At 48.2% G+C, this 17,857-nt stretch overlaps 1 protein-coding gene across 1 annotated transcript; it reads left to right on the forward strand.

Annotated features, from left to right (window-relative positions):
- The first annotated feature begins 368 nt into the window (after positions 1-368).
- Cxcl12 (C-X-C motif chemokine ligand 12) lies at positions 369-13,693 on the forward strand. The gene is made up of 4 exons (XM_036181574.1): positions 369-921; positions 3,757-3,874; positions 5,779-5,865; positions 8,393-13,693. Exons 1-4 carry the CDS (start codon positions 861-863, stop codon positions 8,484-8,486), a joined length of 360 nt encoding a protein of 119 aa, XP_036037467.1. The 5' UTR covers positions 369-860; the 3' UTR covers positions 8,487-13,693.
- The last annotated feature ends 4,164 nt before the right edge of the window (positions 13,694-17,857 follow it).

A 17,857-nucleotide genomic window follows, 5' to 3' on the forward strand; every position in this document is an offset into this window, starting at 1 on the left:
CCAAGCGTTAAGCGTAAGTTACACGTTTCGCGGGAGTGAGTCTTTGAGTCAATTCTCCGTTTCCATTCTGCGGGGTTAGAGCTGTGATAACCCGCCCCTCCAGCTGACAGAACAGGGGTATGGAAGGGAGATGGCAAAGAAAATTCACGTGTACTGAGAACCTCTAGGACAACCCCTTGGTCTTTTTCCACAGCAGCAAGCTCTACATCAGAACGCCACTTCCCAGAGTTTAATAGCAGTTTATGCTTTGACGGGGAGTCCCATTTAGTCTAACTGCAGACTGGTCACGTTGCCTTAAGCCTAGCTGTCCCCCTGTGGCAAAGAGCCTGGGCGTGCGGTGGGTCAGCTTAAAGTCCTGGCACTAAAGACAGGATTCTCTAACAACTTTTAGATGGGGCGCAACAGACCCTGGCGCCTGGAGCCGATTGTTTTGATCCATTGATGTTTATTTCACCGCTTTCCCTTTCGACAGCCACAGGCCCTACGTTTCTCCATCTGCATGATAGAAGCCTTACGCTCCACAGCCCAGCCTCTTCGCAGACCAGGTCCAAGCAGCCGGCCCAGGTTGGAGACAGAGGAGATCAAAGGTCCCAGCACCCAACGGGGCCGGGGACAACGAGGGCGCCAAGGGAGGAGGGAGGGAAGGACTGGAAGGGCGGCTGCTCCGCAGGGGATGCGCGTCAGAGACCCCAGCCACACTCCGGACCCGCCCCTTGACGAGCGCTGCCCCGCCCCGCCAGTCTTTCGCCTCTAAAGCGCCTAGCGCGAGTCTCCCGCTGCCGCACTTTCACTCTCGGTCCACCTCGGTGTCCTCTTGCTGTCCAGCCCTGCCGCCTCCGGCGCGCCCTCCCGCCCACGCCATGGACGCCAAGGTCGTCGCCGTGCTGGCCCTGGTGCTGGCCGCTATCTGCATCAGTGACGGTAAGTGCAATCCACGCCTGGGCCCGAGAAGGGCTGGCAGCTCTGCGCCGTGACTCCTCCAGGTCCGCGGTTCCTCTGCCCGCGCCAGAGTCGCGGAGAAAGAACTCGTTTGGCGCCGTTGACCGCGAGCGAACTTGAGGCAGCCACTTTACAGGGCGCACTCTCTCCGGGTGCCCTTTCCCGTGTCCCACGTGTCGCACCCAGGTTTTGTGCTCTGCGAAGCGCCGCAGGAGGACCTAGAGAGAGGGCTGTTAGGAGAGGACCGGCAGGGTTGTTGGGCAAGCGTGGGGCCAGCATGGAATGGAAGCGTGGGCGGTGGTGTCCTGGGCTGCGGGCCCCTGAGCGCGCCAGCTGCGCTCAGCTAGTGTCCACCCGCGCCCAGATGTTTCCAGAGGCAAAGGGCAGCGCGGTCCCAGGGCTTACGCTGAGGGAGATTGGTTCGGTTGATGCGTGTGTAAGCAAACTCTTGATGACTGGTCAAGTAGCTCAAAGTGCTTGACTTGGCTAGAGATACGGTGCAGCTGAGTTTTGTTCTCTCCCGAGCGGAGCGGGTCCTCTTACAGCATCCTTGAGGGGCTCGGGGCCAGGCGCCGCGCAGCTCTTGAACTCGCGCCACTAGCCAGGCGAGCGCTTCTGCACAGTTCGTTGGTCCGTAGCGACGCGGACCTGAGCACGCATCTCTTTGCTACCCCTTTTCTTCTTCCTAGGGTCACTAGACAAAGGAGCAGTAGTCACCCAAACCATGCACACCTCTCCCCAACCCCCAAACACACCTGCAGATGGGCGCTTTTGTAGCCAGCCCCGGAGCCCCCTGCTCTGCAATGGGAGCTGCAGCGGAGTTCAGTCTCCCAGACCCAGGGTGGTGTCCCGTTTCACTGGGAAAACGCTTTCATTTTGTTTTCTTTTTTTGACACTGAAGAGAAAACTCTGCGCTGTTACAAGACACCACTGCTGTAAAACAAAACAAACCATTGCCTCGGAACACACAAAACAAAACCCTACCTAGTTGAGCCTTCCTCAGCTGTGATGTTTCCTGGAGAGAACTAAGGGACTCTTGGTGAGGCTGAGAACTGTATGGGAGGGTTCAAGTGCACCAGAACGTTGGTCTGGCTTCTCACCCCGTGAACAACGAAATCCCAGTAGCGGTGGAACCTGTGTTCAGTTGAGTATGGTTAGTATGGTTGGAAAGGCTGTAAATGCTTGGTCGGATGGAAACGTTTTCTAAAAGCATAGTGAGTTGTGATGGGAGCAGAGAAAAACACAAATGAAAGGCAATTTAGTTTTGGGGGCGGTTTTTTTGTTGTTGTTGTTGTTGTTGTTTCTGTTAATGAGAATGTCTAAGAGGCTGCAACTTCCCACTGGCCTTCATTACCCCGTCATGGAGCACGTTGATTTGGGCATTAATAACTGCATGAGCTGGTGAAGTTACAAGTGTCACAGTTGGGAAGTGGGGTATGAGACGGGATGCAGAAACCCAGGTACTCAAGGCTAGAGTGCAGTTTCCACAGTAAATGGGAATGCCTCACCCACAGGCATATTCCGACCCTAAAATGAGTAGGATAGTTCACCTCTCTACAACCCAGGGTCTACATCGGACTCTGTCTGTTCTCTAGGCAGGACCCATTGCATTGCCCAGATGGATTGTTTTCTTATCTCCTAGCGCCTGTGTGCCCTCTGATCCTACACAGCCCCTAAGTTGCAGCATGGCTAACCTTGCTGTGGTTCCTCTTTCCCCATCAGCTGATCCAACTCATAGGTTCCCTGGTCAAACCCTGGGCAGGAGGCTTCTCAGGCCTGAGCAGAGAGACCATGTTAGAGTGGGATGCACTCTGGCTCTCAAGCCAAGCTCTCTGGGTCCCAAGTCCAGGGTGGCAGCAAAGCTGATCTGGACTTTGGCCTATACATGAAGTTGGCTTTTTCTCTGCTTTAGTGTCTAAACGCACTGCCCTTCCCAGGCCACACCATCCCTTAACTAAATAACACCTGCAGGAAAAGATAAGCCCATCATAGATGAGAGTTGACCCACTTCTCCTGCTGCTTCCCAAAGGTACAGAACTTCAGAATATCCAGAAGTCCCCTGGAACTCTAAATAAGCAAACTTAAAATCCCTGGACTAACTATTCTCAGACATACTTTTAAACTTCGGTGGAAAGATCCATAAATTCAAACATTTGGGGATATTAAGTAGAGCTAGGATAAAACCTTGGGTGGGGGGAGCTATGAATCTGGCCACGGGGCTTGCAATTCTAAACTTAAAGGGTGGGTCTTAAGAGGAGTTCTAAAGGAGCCCTTTGCTTTGCTAATTTACACTAATGAGTGTCAATTATGGCATTTTGCAAATTGGTGAATTGGCAAACAAAGCTGGTAATAGGATCCAGGAGGCCTAGGCATCCAGGTACTGACCATAAAAGCCACATTTGACTCCAGCTTTTGGGAAAAGCTGGATAGAAGGTAAATCCAGGGCCTCCCCTCTGGATTCTTTTGTGATTTCCAGGGCTCAGGGTGAGTGGGAGGGGGGAAAGTGCAGGTGGTAGATGGCACCCCCCCTCCAAATTCAGGCTGAGGCCAGAGGGAAGAGGAGGGAGCCCAGAACCTCCTCCACTTTCTCCAGGTCCTTTTGTCCTTTGTCCCACGGAAGCTGAGCCCAGGAAGCTGAGCCCAGTCGGATCTCAGTGCTCCCTATCAGAGAGGATGGTCTTTGCAAGAATGTATCTGTAACCATTCTGCCATTGCTTCTGGTTCTCCACCTACCAGCAGGGCACGATCTTATCCCTCAAATCTCCAGCAGCAGGCAGAGTAATGATGAGTGGCCTTGTTCTCTCTCCACACCCTCAGGTAAGCCTGTCAGCCTGAGCTACAGATGCCCGTGCAGGTTCTTCGAGAGCCACGTCTCCAGATCCAACGTCAAACATCTGAAAATCCTCAACACTCCAAACTGTGCCCTTCAGATTGTGTAAGTCTCAGCCATCCTCCTCCAAAGATGAGCACAATATAGAAAGCCTCAGACTTGGCATATTTTAGTGGCAGCTGCTAGCACCATGAGGACACTGATACGCCATCAGACATGCCTTTCAAAGGCTACTTTTGTTCCCAGAATCCTGTTGCACTCAGTGGTTCTCCGTCTTTCCAAGCTGCTTCTTGCAGCACAGTGGGTAGGCTGCCTCTGCACAGAAGGAGCCATAGGCTTGCCTGGGGTCAGCCCTCAACTAGAGACAGTTGCGTCTGCCCTGTTAGTTTCAAGACTCTGGTGTCCAAAGTTAACCCTTTCTCATACACAAAAAAAGACTATGAGACCTGGTTTCTGTTGAAGTCAATTTTAATCACTTGCCAAAAGGTCAGCATTTTAAGAGCTCTTTGTTTTAGAAGCTTTCGTTTTGCTGGCTGGTGATGGCAGCTTTTAACATTTGATTTAAATTCAGGCAGAAAATAAGAAAATCCCAAAGCATATAAATGAGAGATGTAAAGATCTCACTTAGATTACTGGAGACTGTCAGATATGTGCCCTGTGCTAGTCTGTCTTCCTACACCAGAGGATGCTGAGGGCTCAGTCTCCTAGGAGGGTTCCCATCCTCAGATGACTTAATACTAAAATGGACTAAGGACACCATAGCTGGGATAAAGGCTGCGCCGTTCAAGGGCTTTCCTGCCCAACAGTAACTGCTTAGGCTTGCTTTTCTTCAAGTTTCCTCCCCCGCCTTCGCTGCAGCAAGTATGTTAGATACGTACAGCATGCTTCAGCGACCTAGATGATGAATATTTTTTTACTATTTTGATTAAAATACAATACTCTCTTGAGAAAGGTATTTTAAATATGGTGAATTTAGATTTGCCTAGGCCATGCTGGTTCACTGACTTGGGAATGGTCTTTGAACCCACAGTGCCAAATACAACTATTGGGTCTAGGCGAATACTAAATTAATAAACTGCTATACCCAGATGGGCACTCCGTGTCCCCTATTTCAAGTCACACCCCTCCTCTGCATGGCTATTTAATTGATGGACACCCTGCTATATATAAGAAGGTTACCTGTCCCAGGACACTGGACAGGGGTTAGTTTTCCCAGAGACCATCAGTGACTGGGGAGTAGTGTTCTCAGGATGTGCTGGAATTGTTTAACATCCGGGACTTTCATGGAGAATATCCTGAAGATAAGTATCAGTTCATCTCCCCATTAGGAAACTTTGTGGATTCGAAGAATATTGAGTCAACTTTAAAGAAAGACAAGCCCATGGAGCACACTGTGACAATTCATCTGTACTATTCCTTGCCCTCCTGAACTGCCCCATTTCACCTGCCCTGGTCCTCTCCTCACTGGACACCTGCAGTCTTCCTCCTGAGCTCCACTTAAGTTGTTGGTTCCATGTGCTATCAAGGCAACCTATTGAATTTTAAAGCAGCTTCTAGCACTTTCCAGAAGTTTCCAAGACCTTGCCCACAAAGTCACAGCCCTTTTGCCCCTTCCATGTTGGAGCCCCCTGTACCCACTCTTCCCCCACATCCTTGGGTACTTGCTCCTTTAGTGTATTTGGTCTTGGTTTTCCCTTTGCTTTACCCACTTGCCAAGCTCCTGCTTGTCCTTCAAAGGCCAGAAGCTCAAATGCCTCTACTGTGGCCTCTTCCCTGCCTCCCCTGGGAAGCATCATTAGCACATTCCTAACTCTTGGAATAGTGGACCCGACACACTGCCAGTGCTATATCGGTCCTGGTCCTGTAAACCCTGGGCAGCTTTCAAACCCAAGGCTACCAGGGGCAGCAGCCGGGCCCTGCAGTGAGGATTTAAGCTGGGTGTGTTGGTGAGTCCACACACTGCCTCTCTCCCACTCTGCTGTACAACATCTCCCCTTCTGTTTTGGCAGGGCGAGACTGAAGAGTAACAACAGACAAGTGTGCATTGACCCAAAATTAAAGTGGATTCAGGAGTACCTGGAGAAAGCTTTAAACAAGTAAGCACGGCAACCCAAAGGACTTCCCAGTAGACCCCCGAGGAAGGCTGACATCTGTGGGAGATGAGAGGGCAGTGATGGGTAGGAGGGCCTGAACCCTGGCCAGGTTGGCCAGTGGGACAGCACTGACCGGGGTCATGCTGAGGTTTGCCAGCACAAAGACACTCCACCATAGCATATGGTACGATATTGCAGCTTATGTTCATCCGTGGCCTCGCCCAGGCACAATGGAGCTTTTATAACTGGGGTTTTTCTAAGAAATTGTATTACTCTAACCAGTTAGCTTCATCCTCATCATCCTCATCCTCATCCTCATTTTTAAAAGCAGTGATTACTTCAAGGTCTGTATTCAGTTTGCTTTGGAGCTTCTCTTTTCCCAGGGGCCTCTGGGCACAGTTGCAGGTGGTAGCCTTACAGGGAACCCTAGAGAGTAACCCTCCTCCAGACCTAGCTGGAGGAACACTACAGGGCTGGTCCTGCAGGGGGCGCCCCTCGACAGATGCCTTGCTGTGAGTCCCACACACAGCTCAGGGCTGGGCAGAGGCTACTGCCTTTGCCTCCTTTTTCCAGTTCAGTGATTGTACCTGGGTACAAACAGGAGGCTTCCTGTAGACGTTAGCCCTGAGGTCTGTGCTCAGAGACCCTTTTCTAGCCGTTCCTGCTCTGTGCTTGCCTCCAAAAGCATGCTTCATCTGGCTTCTGCTTCTCAACTCTCTATCCCAGTCGACCAATGCTGCATCGGAAGGAAGAGAGGGATTTGGGGTGCTCCCCCTTCTCTTCTCTTTGCTTTCCTCTCACTTGGGCCCTTTGTGAGATTTCTCTTTGGCCTCCTGCAGAATGGAGCCAGCCCCTCCTGGATAATGTGAGAACATGCCTGATTTACCCACAAAAACAAGTCTGAAGAATAGTTATAAACAAAACAAAAGCTGAGAACTTCCTTTGAGGAATTTGATTTTTCTAATTGCCTCTAAGACCTACATACACCATGGTGGCTCCATGGGCTCCGAGTTTTTGATATCAGAGATGAAAAAAAAAAAAAAATGAATAAGCCAGAATCTTGCCATGAAGTCCCAGTGGGGATTTCAGGTTTCAATCAGAAATGGAGACAAGATAACTTGGATACATACTTAAGATCACAGATGGCCCTGGTGGTTTTGGTAACTATTTGCAAGGCATTTTTTACATATATTTTTGTGCACTTTTTATGTTTCTTTGGAAAACAAATGTATTTCAGAATATATTTGTAGTCGATTCATATATTTGAAGTTGAGCCATAGTAATGTCAGTAGATAATCTATGATCTTAAACTACTGGCAATTTGTAAAGAAATATATATGACATATAAATGTATTTCAGCTTTCCAATGTCAGCCACAGTGTATTTTTCCACTTGTACTGAAATTGTATCAACTGCGACACTATATGCACCAGCAATAAAATGCTAATTGTTTCATGCTGTAAACCTCCTACTGTATGTGGGAATTTATTTACCTGAAATAAAATCCATTAGTTGCTAGATGGAGTGCATATACATTTCTGAAGATTGCAAAACACGAGCCGACCTGTCGGTCAGGCACTGTGTCTTGCCCTGCAGTACGTGGGTGAGCGACACTGTGTGGGCTTGTCTCGCATGAGCAGGCTGAGTCCGCAAGGAAAGTTTTTGTGTATTTTTTTTTTAAGCCAATGGAAGTAGAACTCTAGTTTTCTGATGAATAATACTCGACTCACTAATTCCTCCTCCTCCCTCAGTTCTCCTAACATCCTCATGTAATCCTGACTCAACCCCAGTAATATCAAGCTTTCCTAGTTTCCCATGTAAAAGTCCCATGACTCCAGGCCATGTTAATATCAAGCTTTTGTGGGAACAGGTGGCCTCACCCCATAAATCATTAAATACCATTCAGCTTGAATCATTTTAATGTGACAGTCACAAACCAGTTGCTCTAATAAAACTCTGCTAACCATCTCTCTCCCTAGCTCTCTAGAACAATCTCAGTTATCCCTAGGGATGCTCCCCAGCATCCAGAAAAGAGAAGTAGGATAAATCACGCTGCCTTTCCTAGCCCCTCCTGGAGGGGTCCCTCCTGGAGGGCTGCTGGAGCCTGGGGCCTCCAACCTCCAGAGCTTTGTTTAATCTGAAATGCAGATTTGTAGTGAAGGCAGAGTTCACCTCTGCATTGAAAAGGAAAGCAGACCCCTCCTTCCACACCCTCTGAGATGTGCATTCCTGTCTCAGGGTGAGATTTGGCCTGGGTGGTTAAGAACCAGGACCTGACTGGCAAACTGGCTGTCACTGTGGGCAGTTCCTGGGTCATAGTGTTTAAGGCAGCCTGCCTAAGTTTTGGGTGGTGGGAAATGTCTAGTTTATTTTAATAAATTGCTTATGAGCCTCATTTTGCCAAGGGGCCTCCAGGCCTCAAACTGAAGAAAGTAAAATTGGCTCATGAGGCAATGCTAAATATTATGTGAACTGAGATACACTCCTATATGTTGCAATGTGATTAATGGTTCTACTAATTTTATCTAAGGGGGCGCAGAGAAGAAAAAGTGGGGAAAAGAGAAAAGATAGGAAAAAAGAAGCGACAGAAGAAGAGAAAGGCTGCCCAGAAAAGGAAAAACTAGTTACCTGCCTTCCTGCAGATGGACCGCAGTGCATTCTGCTCTGGCGCTTTCTAACACGCCCTTCCCTCTTCAGGGGCAGACCCCACACCCCGGGCAGGTGCTCACACTTGATGGTAAATTCTCCCCTCTTCCCGGGGCAGACCCTCACACCCTGGGCAGATGCTCAGACTTTCCTGCCCTGGTGGCCACACCAGCTGCTGTATTTATGTGCTTCTTAAGGCCCTGCTCCGCCTGCTAAGCTATGAAGAAAATAGATGTGCAGAGACTGGGGTGGAGGCTAAGCCACAGAGGACCTGCTGAGCCTGGCAGCATTGCCCCGAGCTGAGCCCCTGGCCAGGAGTTCCCAAGGTTCACACCCAAAGTCTACAGTCCTATGAAGGCCAGGGTGGTCTGCTTAGCCAGGAAAGGGCATAATGCCTTCCCCTCAGCCATACTGCCCCTTGTGGCCTTCTCAGGACATGAGGTGACTGACTTGCTCTCAGGCCCACCACAAGCTTTTCCAAGTACCTGCAGCCCGGAAAGGAACTTCTGCCCTGCTCCCCTGGCTGGGTGAGCAGCTTTGCCTCCAGCCCAGAAGGGTTTCTACAGACTGTTGGGTGAGCAGGAGGAATGATGAAGTCTCAGAAAACAGATGTGAGCTGCTTCTCAGGGAATCTTTTCTTTGGACAACTCACTTTAGAGTCTTTAAACGGGTCCCTTGTGGGGAGGACAGATGTGCTCTGGAACTTATACAGAAGGGCCAGCAGCTTCAGGGACTTTCAGTAGTCTGTCCTTTTGGTCCCAACATCCCTGGGATGGTGTCTTATCTGGGCACAGCTGCCTCAGTCCTAACTCCTGAGAGATGTCTGCCTTCAGTGAATTGGGTTAAAGTTCTGTAACATTCTACTCTCCCACCCCACCCTCACCTGGCAATTCATGTCTGTCTTTTTGCCAGTTTGGATGGGAGGGATAGAGGGCAAAGCTCTGATTTTAGTGGTGTTTTGAAAGAGGATTCTTGGAATTTCTTGACCCTCTTTACCTCATGAACATGTATACATCCTGTACTCCAGACTTCTGGGTATAATTTCCATAATTGGGGCAGAAACAAGAAAGGATCTGAAAATGCAGCAAATGGATTGCAGAGGAAGGCAGCCCAGGGGCCCCATGTGTCACACTCTCCTGGGTCCCTAAGTCCTGTGTCCATTGATGTGCTTCTTATGGTTCTAGCATTAAACAGATATATCCCTTCACGGTCCTTGCGAGGACGTGTCTTGCTAGGGAGCTTCAGGGAAGACCTGTGTTACCAACTGTTACCCTTTATGTGGACAGCTCAGCCAGCCATATCCTCTTCCTCAGCTCTGAGGGTACCTCTTCAGGCCAAGGTCACTGCCCATCCTTCTTATGGTAGCAGCTTCAGTCTGGGGTCAGAGTGGCCTCAGTTGGGGCCTTCCTACTATTACTAAAACACTTCTGAAGGACAGCTCTGTGCCCAAGCCACAGCTCTGCTTAGAAAGGGATGCCTAGCCCCTCCAGAACTGGGAAGAACTGTTGTCCCCTAGCAACCAAAGGCCAAGCTGAGGCTGCCCTGAGGTAGAAGACCACTTTCAGAAATGCCCATGGACTCTGCCTCCCACCATCCATCTCCAAGTCCTGGAGGAGCTGGCTGCAGGGACTAAGAGTAGACCATCCCTTAAGAACCACAGCAAGCTCCACTTGTCTTTACATGGCTCCTGGGAGCCCCTCTGTGCTTAAGTGACTTATGAAGCCCTTATAATGAGCAACCCCAGCCTGCTGAACAGAGTCACCATGGGAATGCCCGAGAAGCTGATTTCATCTTGTGATAGGTGAATAGGTAGGATATGCTCCTGCAAGTTCACAGGCAGGTGGGAGGGGTGGTCCTTACAGTGTCCTACACAGATGCCTTTCTGGGAGAACATGCAACCTCCTAAGTACCAAGACCTCTTCTGGTGATGTGGCATCAGCCAAGAGATTTCAAGAATGAGTTTTTGATGCAAGTTGTGAGATCTGCCTCATTTCTTGGAGCTCTGAGGCCTGGGGATGTCTGGGGACACAGCGGCTGCTGGGGTAGATACTTTGCCTCAACACCAGTGTTCTGGGGTTAAGGCAGTGTGCCTTGTCATGTATTCCTTGTACCATGATCCCATGCCATTGTGTGTGTGTGCCTTACCCAATGTTTGCCATGTTCATCTGTCTTCTCTGCTTCCCATCATCATCCAGACTCTGAGCATCAGCCCTGGCTGTGTCCTTCCCTACTTTCCCACTCTCTTCAGCCTCGGAAGGAAGACACATGACAGCAAGCTGAAATAAGGATTAGGCCCATGGCTCCTGCCAGGCCACGCAGCATCCCAGGCACGTGGTGGTGAGAACCTGCCTTAATGGTGTCTCCTCTGTTCTTGTCAACAGGAGGTTCAAGATGTGAGAGGCGTGGGTCAGACGCCTGTGGAACTTACAGAAGGAGCCTAGGTCTGAAGTCAGTGTTAGGGAAGGGCCCACAGCCACTTCCTCTGCTCCTGAGCAGGGCTGAAGCCAATTCCAAGGGACTTGCTTTGCACAATTTGCTGTATTTTCACCATTTGATTATGTAGCAAGATACGTACGTGGTGTTTATTTTTTCATTTAGTCTGATTGTCCAATGTCATTGGTGACAGGCCAAAGCCACTATATAATTTCCTTTGTTATAGTATCTTTGCCATGGTGGACCTTCTCTGAATAGGGCTCCCCAGGTTTGTCTCTTTGAGCTGAGACAGGAGGCTCACTATTTTTCTTAATGGGAACTGGGTGTCCCCACCCCAAGGATTGCAGGGCTCTCCCAAGCTGAGGCAGGAGTGTGAGGTCAGGGAAGAGTGAAATCCACCCTCATCCCATGCTCTCCTCATCCATCATGCTCATCATTTTCCCTCATCCATCATCCTGTGTCTCCAAGACTGTCTCCGTGACCCTGAACAAGGACTCTGTCAAGATGAAATCTTTTGTTCAAATGGGACAGCAAGAAAGAACGGAAAGTGTCTGGTGTTCCCTGAAAACCCTGTGCACATGTATGTCTTGTTTGGAATATTGTCTTTTCAACCCCCTGCTTTTGTTCAAAGTCTGTGTCCTCATTCATGACCAATGTCTCGTTCATGCACTGTCTCTAACCCAGATGCAAAGGCTGAGTATGAGGAGCTGGCCCTGAGGTCCAGGCTGTGCTCATGGAAGATGCAAACAGCCTTGGTTTCCTGCTGCTCACAGTGTTACTTTGGACACAGCCTAAGGAAGGTGGTTTGCACCAGCACTTAGCTCTGAGGACTGCTGACCCTCAGTATTTCCATAACTGTTATCTTAAAACTGTGGAACTGTGGTGTTCTCTTGCTGGCCTCAAACTCAGCATTCGATTGTGGAATAGCAGTTCTCAATTATTTTCAGTTATTTTTAAAAGTCAGTGAGTGAATCAAAGAATCAACCCTACATTGATCTTCCTGGCCATTGGCACTGCTGCCATCCCTTCCCTTACAGGTAGTTGCTGGGCATCTTTGCTGTCAAAGATCACATTGTGCCCCTTTTCTGCAGCCTAATAGATAGTTGATGCTGCTGCTTGAAGTGTGGCCCTGGAAATGTTTTTTTTTTTTCCTCTGCAGTTTTTATGCAGTCAAGCTCACTAACACTTTGACTAAAGCACAGGAAGAGTCTATGTTCTTCAAATGAGAAAGATAAAATAGAGAGGAAAAGAGAAAGGGAAGGGCTGGCTGGACACCCAAGTAAGATGGAGGAAGTAAGCTACAGTAACAGAACTATCAAAAACAGGTGTTGGAGAGTGAATAATCTGTAGAATCGTTGTGTTAGTAGTATGTATGTGGCGGGGGCATTTCTGTAAACAGCCCTTTAAATTGACTTCACAGAAGAAGGAAAATCCACCCAGGAAGATTTCGATCAAATTGGAACAAAAACTGAAATGCTTATGCCAGTTAGGATGTGGGGCATGTGGCCAGCTGCAGCGACAGATCCCCATAGGGATACGTCTTGAGCTCCCTTGAAATAAACATTCAGTGCCCCTGAAGTAGATACCACACTTTCGCAATGTTAGCGAAATGGCCACTTTGCATCTAACCCAAGGTTTTAAGGATCCTGCTTCACTATAGTTACTGATCCTTTCAGTATCTCCACAGAAGGAAAAGAGTAGGAACTGTAGGGAGACTTATTTGTATATGAATTCCTCTGCTAACCAACAGTTTCTGAATGGAGACAGCCTGCCTAAAGCAAATATGCATTTAAATAGTACATTTACATAGGAAAAGTCTTCCCACCTTAATCCCTCATCCTGTCGCTTTCAAAATACAAGCCCAGCACCTCAGTGAACTGTTGTTTGGGGACACCTAGCTGTCCCTGCTGGAACTCATACCTCCTACATCCCATCTTCCCTTGGGCATCAAGAACCTGCCGGGTGGCCTGCCCCTCTATTACCAGCCTTTGCATCTGGATAAGGAAAGGAGGTTGGAGACTTACAGTCTGCTTTGTGTTGAAACCCAGATTTGTGCCTTGTGTTGTTTACACTGTGCTGCTGGCTCCTGGGGACAATGGGTCACTAGCAAGGAAGTACAGCCGAGCCCTCTGCATCATTGCCTGCTCAGCTTTGAGAGGGGGGTCTCAAGAGCAAAAGGTCACGTTCCTCCTTGGCACCTGGCCTGGGACCTGAGGCCTCGCCAGTGGATTCTGTTGACCTTCTCATGTATGATTTTTTCCAATCAGTGGTATCACCTGGGACCTCATCACAGGGGCAAGTCACCCTCCCCAAGGTATTGCACCCTTTTGCAGCTGGATGAGTACTGGGGATTGATTGTTCCTTACACAGCTTACCTGATCCATCTTAAGGTGATCCCATTCATCAAAATGTTCCGTGGAAACCTCCAAATTCCCCAGGAGACTCCTGCTATTGCCAAGTTCACAAAACCACCAGCAAAGTTATTGCCAACCTTGCTGGGCTTGCAGTGTCTGAGCAGCGATGGAGTCAGTGTTGCACGTGGTGAATACTGTATCTTGTTTCAGTTTTCTGTCCCAGATAATGTGAAAATGGTCCAGGAGAAGGCAGCTTCCTATATGCAGTGTGCTTTTCTTATTCTCCTTTTTAATATATGACAGTTATTTGAGAAGCCATTTCTACTCTGAAGTCATATCAATGGAAATGATGTATCTTCACCTACAACTTTCCTAATAAAGATCTGTATTCAAATACAGCTGCTAAGAATTTGCCGTGACCGTTACCATATGGAATTTTCCACACTTAGTTTTGCCCCCTCAAACCTGACTCTGGGGGCCATGCAGTCTTAGCAGAAGAGCTTACAAGTAGTAGGCCCTGGTAGTCACTCCTTGGTCTCACTGCTAGTACCAGACAATGTCTACAGGAAAGGTGTTCCTTTTCTCCAGATGACCCGGATCATCGCTCCTTAGAGGCTAGCCATTCTTTCAGAGTACAATCAATGGCTTAGGGTCAAGTCATAAGAGTTTGCCCAACAGCTGTCGGGGAGGAAGGCCTCTGTTCCTGTCACACAGCTGGAAACCACAACATTTTCCACGGCCCTGTCCTGGGTAAGGGGCTAATGGAAGCCAAAGGTTGATCTACTGGCTGCTTCCTCCACAGAGCCCTTGCCTCTTAGTTTGGTCTTAAAATTCTCTCTAGTCTACATTCAGCCATTTTGTAAAGGAGGACACACCAAGCTTCAGATGTCCAAGTGTACAATGTTAGTAGCCCAGGCATCACCACATCACCTCCACACTCAAAAGTTTCCCATTACTTCTAGGGTAGTTATCATGTGAGTTTGAAAATTGTGTACCATATAGGTGACCAAGAAGAAGGGTTGGAGGCCCTAGGAGAGGCAATGTGAGACTGGGACCACATGAGTGTGAAGATGAAATGAATAGACAAGAGCATGAATTCCATCCCCTCGTTACTGCCGCCATGCCAGTTGCTCTTGGGCCTCTCAGCCATTTGCCCCAAGGATTAGACTGGGAGAGTGTAGGATCAGCCAGAATAGTAGAACAAGCCCCCTTCTGTGCTCTCACAAGGTTCCCCTCTTCCTCCTGTGCTGTGAAGTTCACAGAGCTAGAATAGGGATTGAATTTACTTCTCAAACAGCCCCATCAGTCACAACTCCAATGATGAGGTTGAGCCCACTCTCCCTGTTCCCCCACCAGGGATAGGGTGATAGGAGGAAGCTTTCCATTAGTCCATGTGGGTTCCTTGGGGTCACAGCAGTGTTCTCTCAAGATCATTAAGCTGCTGTTCCAATACCAGGACCTGATAATCTATTCCCACTGCAAACAGTCCACATCCACAACCCACTATGCCATTTTCCCTCTCCAAGTTCAAGAGGGGCAAGTCAATCATGCTCCCTTAGGACGTCTATGAGGATCCCTTGTTAACACCTTGATTTAGTCTGATTTGACCTTGTTCAGACTTCTAGGCTTGATTATAAGGTAATAAGATTAAATTGTTTTAAACCAGAAGGTTTTGCAATTTGAGAGAGCAATGACTATTTCTCACATCACAAGACAGCCAGTGTGAGGGAAGCTCAGAGCAGAACAGTGTCTAATTTAGGCTACAGTCAAGGCTCCCAGGGACATGTGAGAAAGTATATTTGGAGAACCAGTCTACGGAGCACATTGGAACTCTGAGGGCCCAAGGGGTATCTGCATGAATTAGAAGCAGCAGTTGCTCCATAAGGGCTGCACATGGGGAGTCCAGCATAGCCAATGGAGTGAGAGTAACCAGATGCATGGCCACCCAAGGCCAGCTGTGGGCCAGTCTTGTTGCAGGGGTACAGAGAGATGTTTCAAACAGCCTCACATTCTGCTTCTCTTTGTGCTCACACTGAAAGCTTGACACTCATGACTGCAGACAATTAGAAGAGAAGCAGAGAAGGCTAAACCTTGATCTACAGGACTGGGGATGAGGAGGGGCGTGGATAAGAGACTAGTGAGCCTAAGCAGAAAGGCTCAGAAGGCATTGGCGCTGGTCCATACTCCCTGCCCTGGGCTCCCTGTACTCCATCCAGAAAAAAAACTTCTTCCAATAACACCAAAAAGCCATTTCTAAGTCCATTAGGCCAAGTGGACCAGATATGGAGGCCACAGGCTGGTACTTATACAGGGGTTTGCTAGAGATCTCCTAGCCCCTCTGCCAGACTTCTCAGGGATTTTATAGCCCACTTCCTGGTTTTAGATGGAATTCCAAGGAAAGATTTTTGAGACCATAGAAGTATGCCTGCTGCCCTCGGTTGATCAAAGACTCAGAGGTATTGCCCGAGCTCTCCCCATATAGAACATGCTCCAAGTCTATTTAGAGCCTGGATAGTCTTCCCTGAAGATACTCACCAGAATCACTGATCCAGAATCACCTGTGGAGATACAGTTGAACATCCACTGGCCTGTCTAAGCTACAGCCCCAGGGGTGCATGACAGGTCTTAGAATCCACTCCCAGCCTATGTGGATAGGATAAACCGAAGACCATGAGTTTCCAGGTGAAGTCCATCCTGGAGTGCCCTGCTGAGACATAAGCTCCAGGTGTCTTGTATGAGTAATTATTCCCAGTACCTGATCATGATGTGTGTTTAGAGTATACTTGAAGAGAGAATTGATGTCATAAGTCAACACCAACAGCAAAGGCATTAGTGCTCTTACTAGGCCATAATCTGCTCTCAATTTTCAGTAATGGTGCTCTGTTAAGTTTTGGGGTAAACAGTAGTGTCTACTTCTTGGCCCTTGAGACCAAATAGGAACAAATCAGAGAGAAGCCATGCCCTTCTGTTGTTGCTGAGAATGGAAGGGAGCTGGCTGGGAGGACAAGAGATGCTTAGGCATTCAGACTTGTAAAGAGCAGAGTTACTCTGGACTGCTGTATGACTCATGGAATGCTGAATGAGGCAGAGGGCCAGTTGTAAAATGCAGCAGACAGTCCATGAGGCATAACTGAGGTGTGGAACACCCTTAATAATCAAGTAAGAGTACTTACCCATCTTCTAAGCAACATTAACTATCATTTGTAATGGTAGGTTAAGACTTCATTGACAATGGCAACATTTCACTGTCTAAGTTACCAGGAACACATGTAATGCCTGATGATGCCAATCTGAGTGTCTGTGCTTGGAAGATAACACAACTGGAAGCCACAAACCTTGCTAAAATTAAAGACGTACATGCATACAAACATCAAGAGCACACATAGATTTATTTTGTGCAATATTGTGGCATGATGTAGTCATCTTCAAAACTCACCCTCAAGAACCTCGCAAATCAAGTTACCAAAAATAGTCCCATAATGTTTTAAACAAGTTTGTGGTTTTGTATTAGCTACCTTCGTAGCTATCCTGGGTTACACACAGCAGGTTGGATGACCTTGCTCTATATCAACATGCTAACATTATATATCTGGTGAAAATAATTATTGTGGTTGGGGAGATGTGTCAGTGGTTAAAAGAACTTTCCACTCTTGTGGAAGACCCAGGTGTAACCAGCACCCACATAATAGCTCACAACAGCCTGTAACTCCAGTTCCAAACAGGAACACCCGACACCCTGTTCCCTCCTTTGAACATACTGGAGCTCTTGTGGTATGCATAGCTACATACAGGCACTAACTCAGGTACACATAGAATAAAAGTCAATATGTTTTAGAAAGAAAAACAAGATATTATCTTCCAGTTAAGTTGCAAACTACAAGTTGCCTAGCTGTGACTCAATGAAGGAAGAGCCAGAATAAGAAAAGAATCAATGTAACGGCGGTGCACGCCTTTAATCTTCGCACTTGGGAGGCAGAGGCAGGCAGAACTCTGTGAGTTTGAGGCCAGCCTGGGCTACAGAGTGAGTTCCAGGACAGCCAGAGCTACACAGAGAAACCCTGTCTCGAAGGAAAAAAAAATCAACCTCTATTCCAGAAAGCAATAACACTGGGAATTCACAGGGGTAGGTAGTGATAACACAACTGAAAAGTGTGGAGAAAAAGACAAGGAACACACAACCAACAAGTAAACTAAGGGTTATGCAATGTTAGCCTCAAAGCTCTAGTTGCTCTGGCAATGCCCACCACAGGACAAGCCCACAGCTCTTAGGATCAACAAATGGACCTGCAAATTGTGTGTGTGTGTGTGTGTGTGTGTGTGTGTGTGTGTGTGTGTGTGTAAGAGAGAGAGAGAGAGAGAGAGAGAGAAGACAGTTTCTTTTTGTGCAGTCCTGACTGTCCTGGAACTTGCTCTGTAGACCAGGTTGGTGTAGCTGGAGACCTTCTCTCCAGCCCCCACCAAGCCCTGTTAGTCCAACAACCCACTTATAAAATAAACACACAGACACTTAAATTATTTAAACTGCTTGGCCATTAGCTCAGGCCTACCATTGTCTAGCTCTT

The sequence above is a fragment of the Onychomys torridus genome, chromosome 3 (assembly GCF_903995425.1).
Source record: "Onychomys torridus chromosome 3, mOncTor1.1, whole genome shotgun sequence".
Classification (NCBI taxonomy): domain Eukaryota; kingdom Metazoa; phylum Chordata; class Mammalia; order Rodentia; family Cricetidae; genus Onychomys; species Onychomys torridus.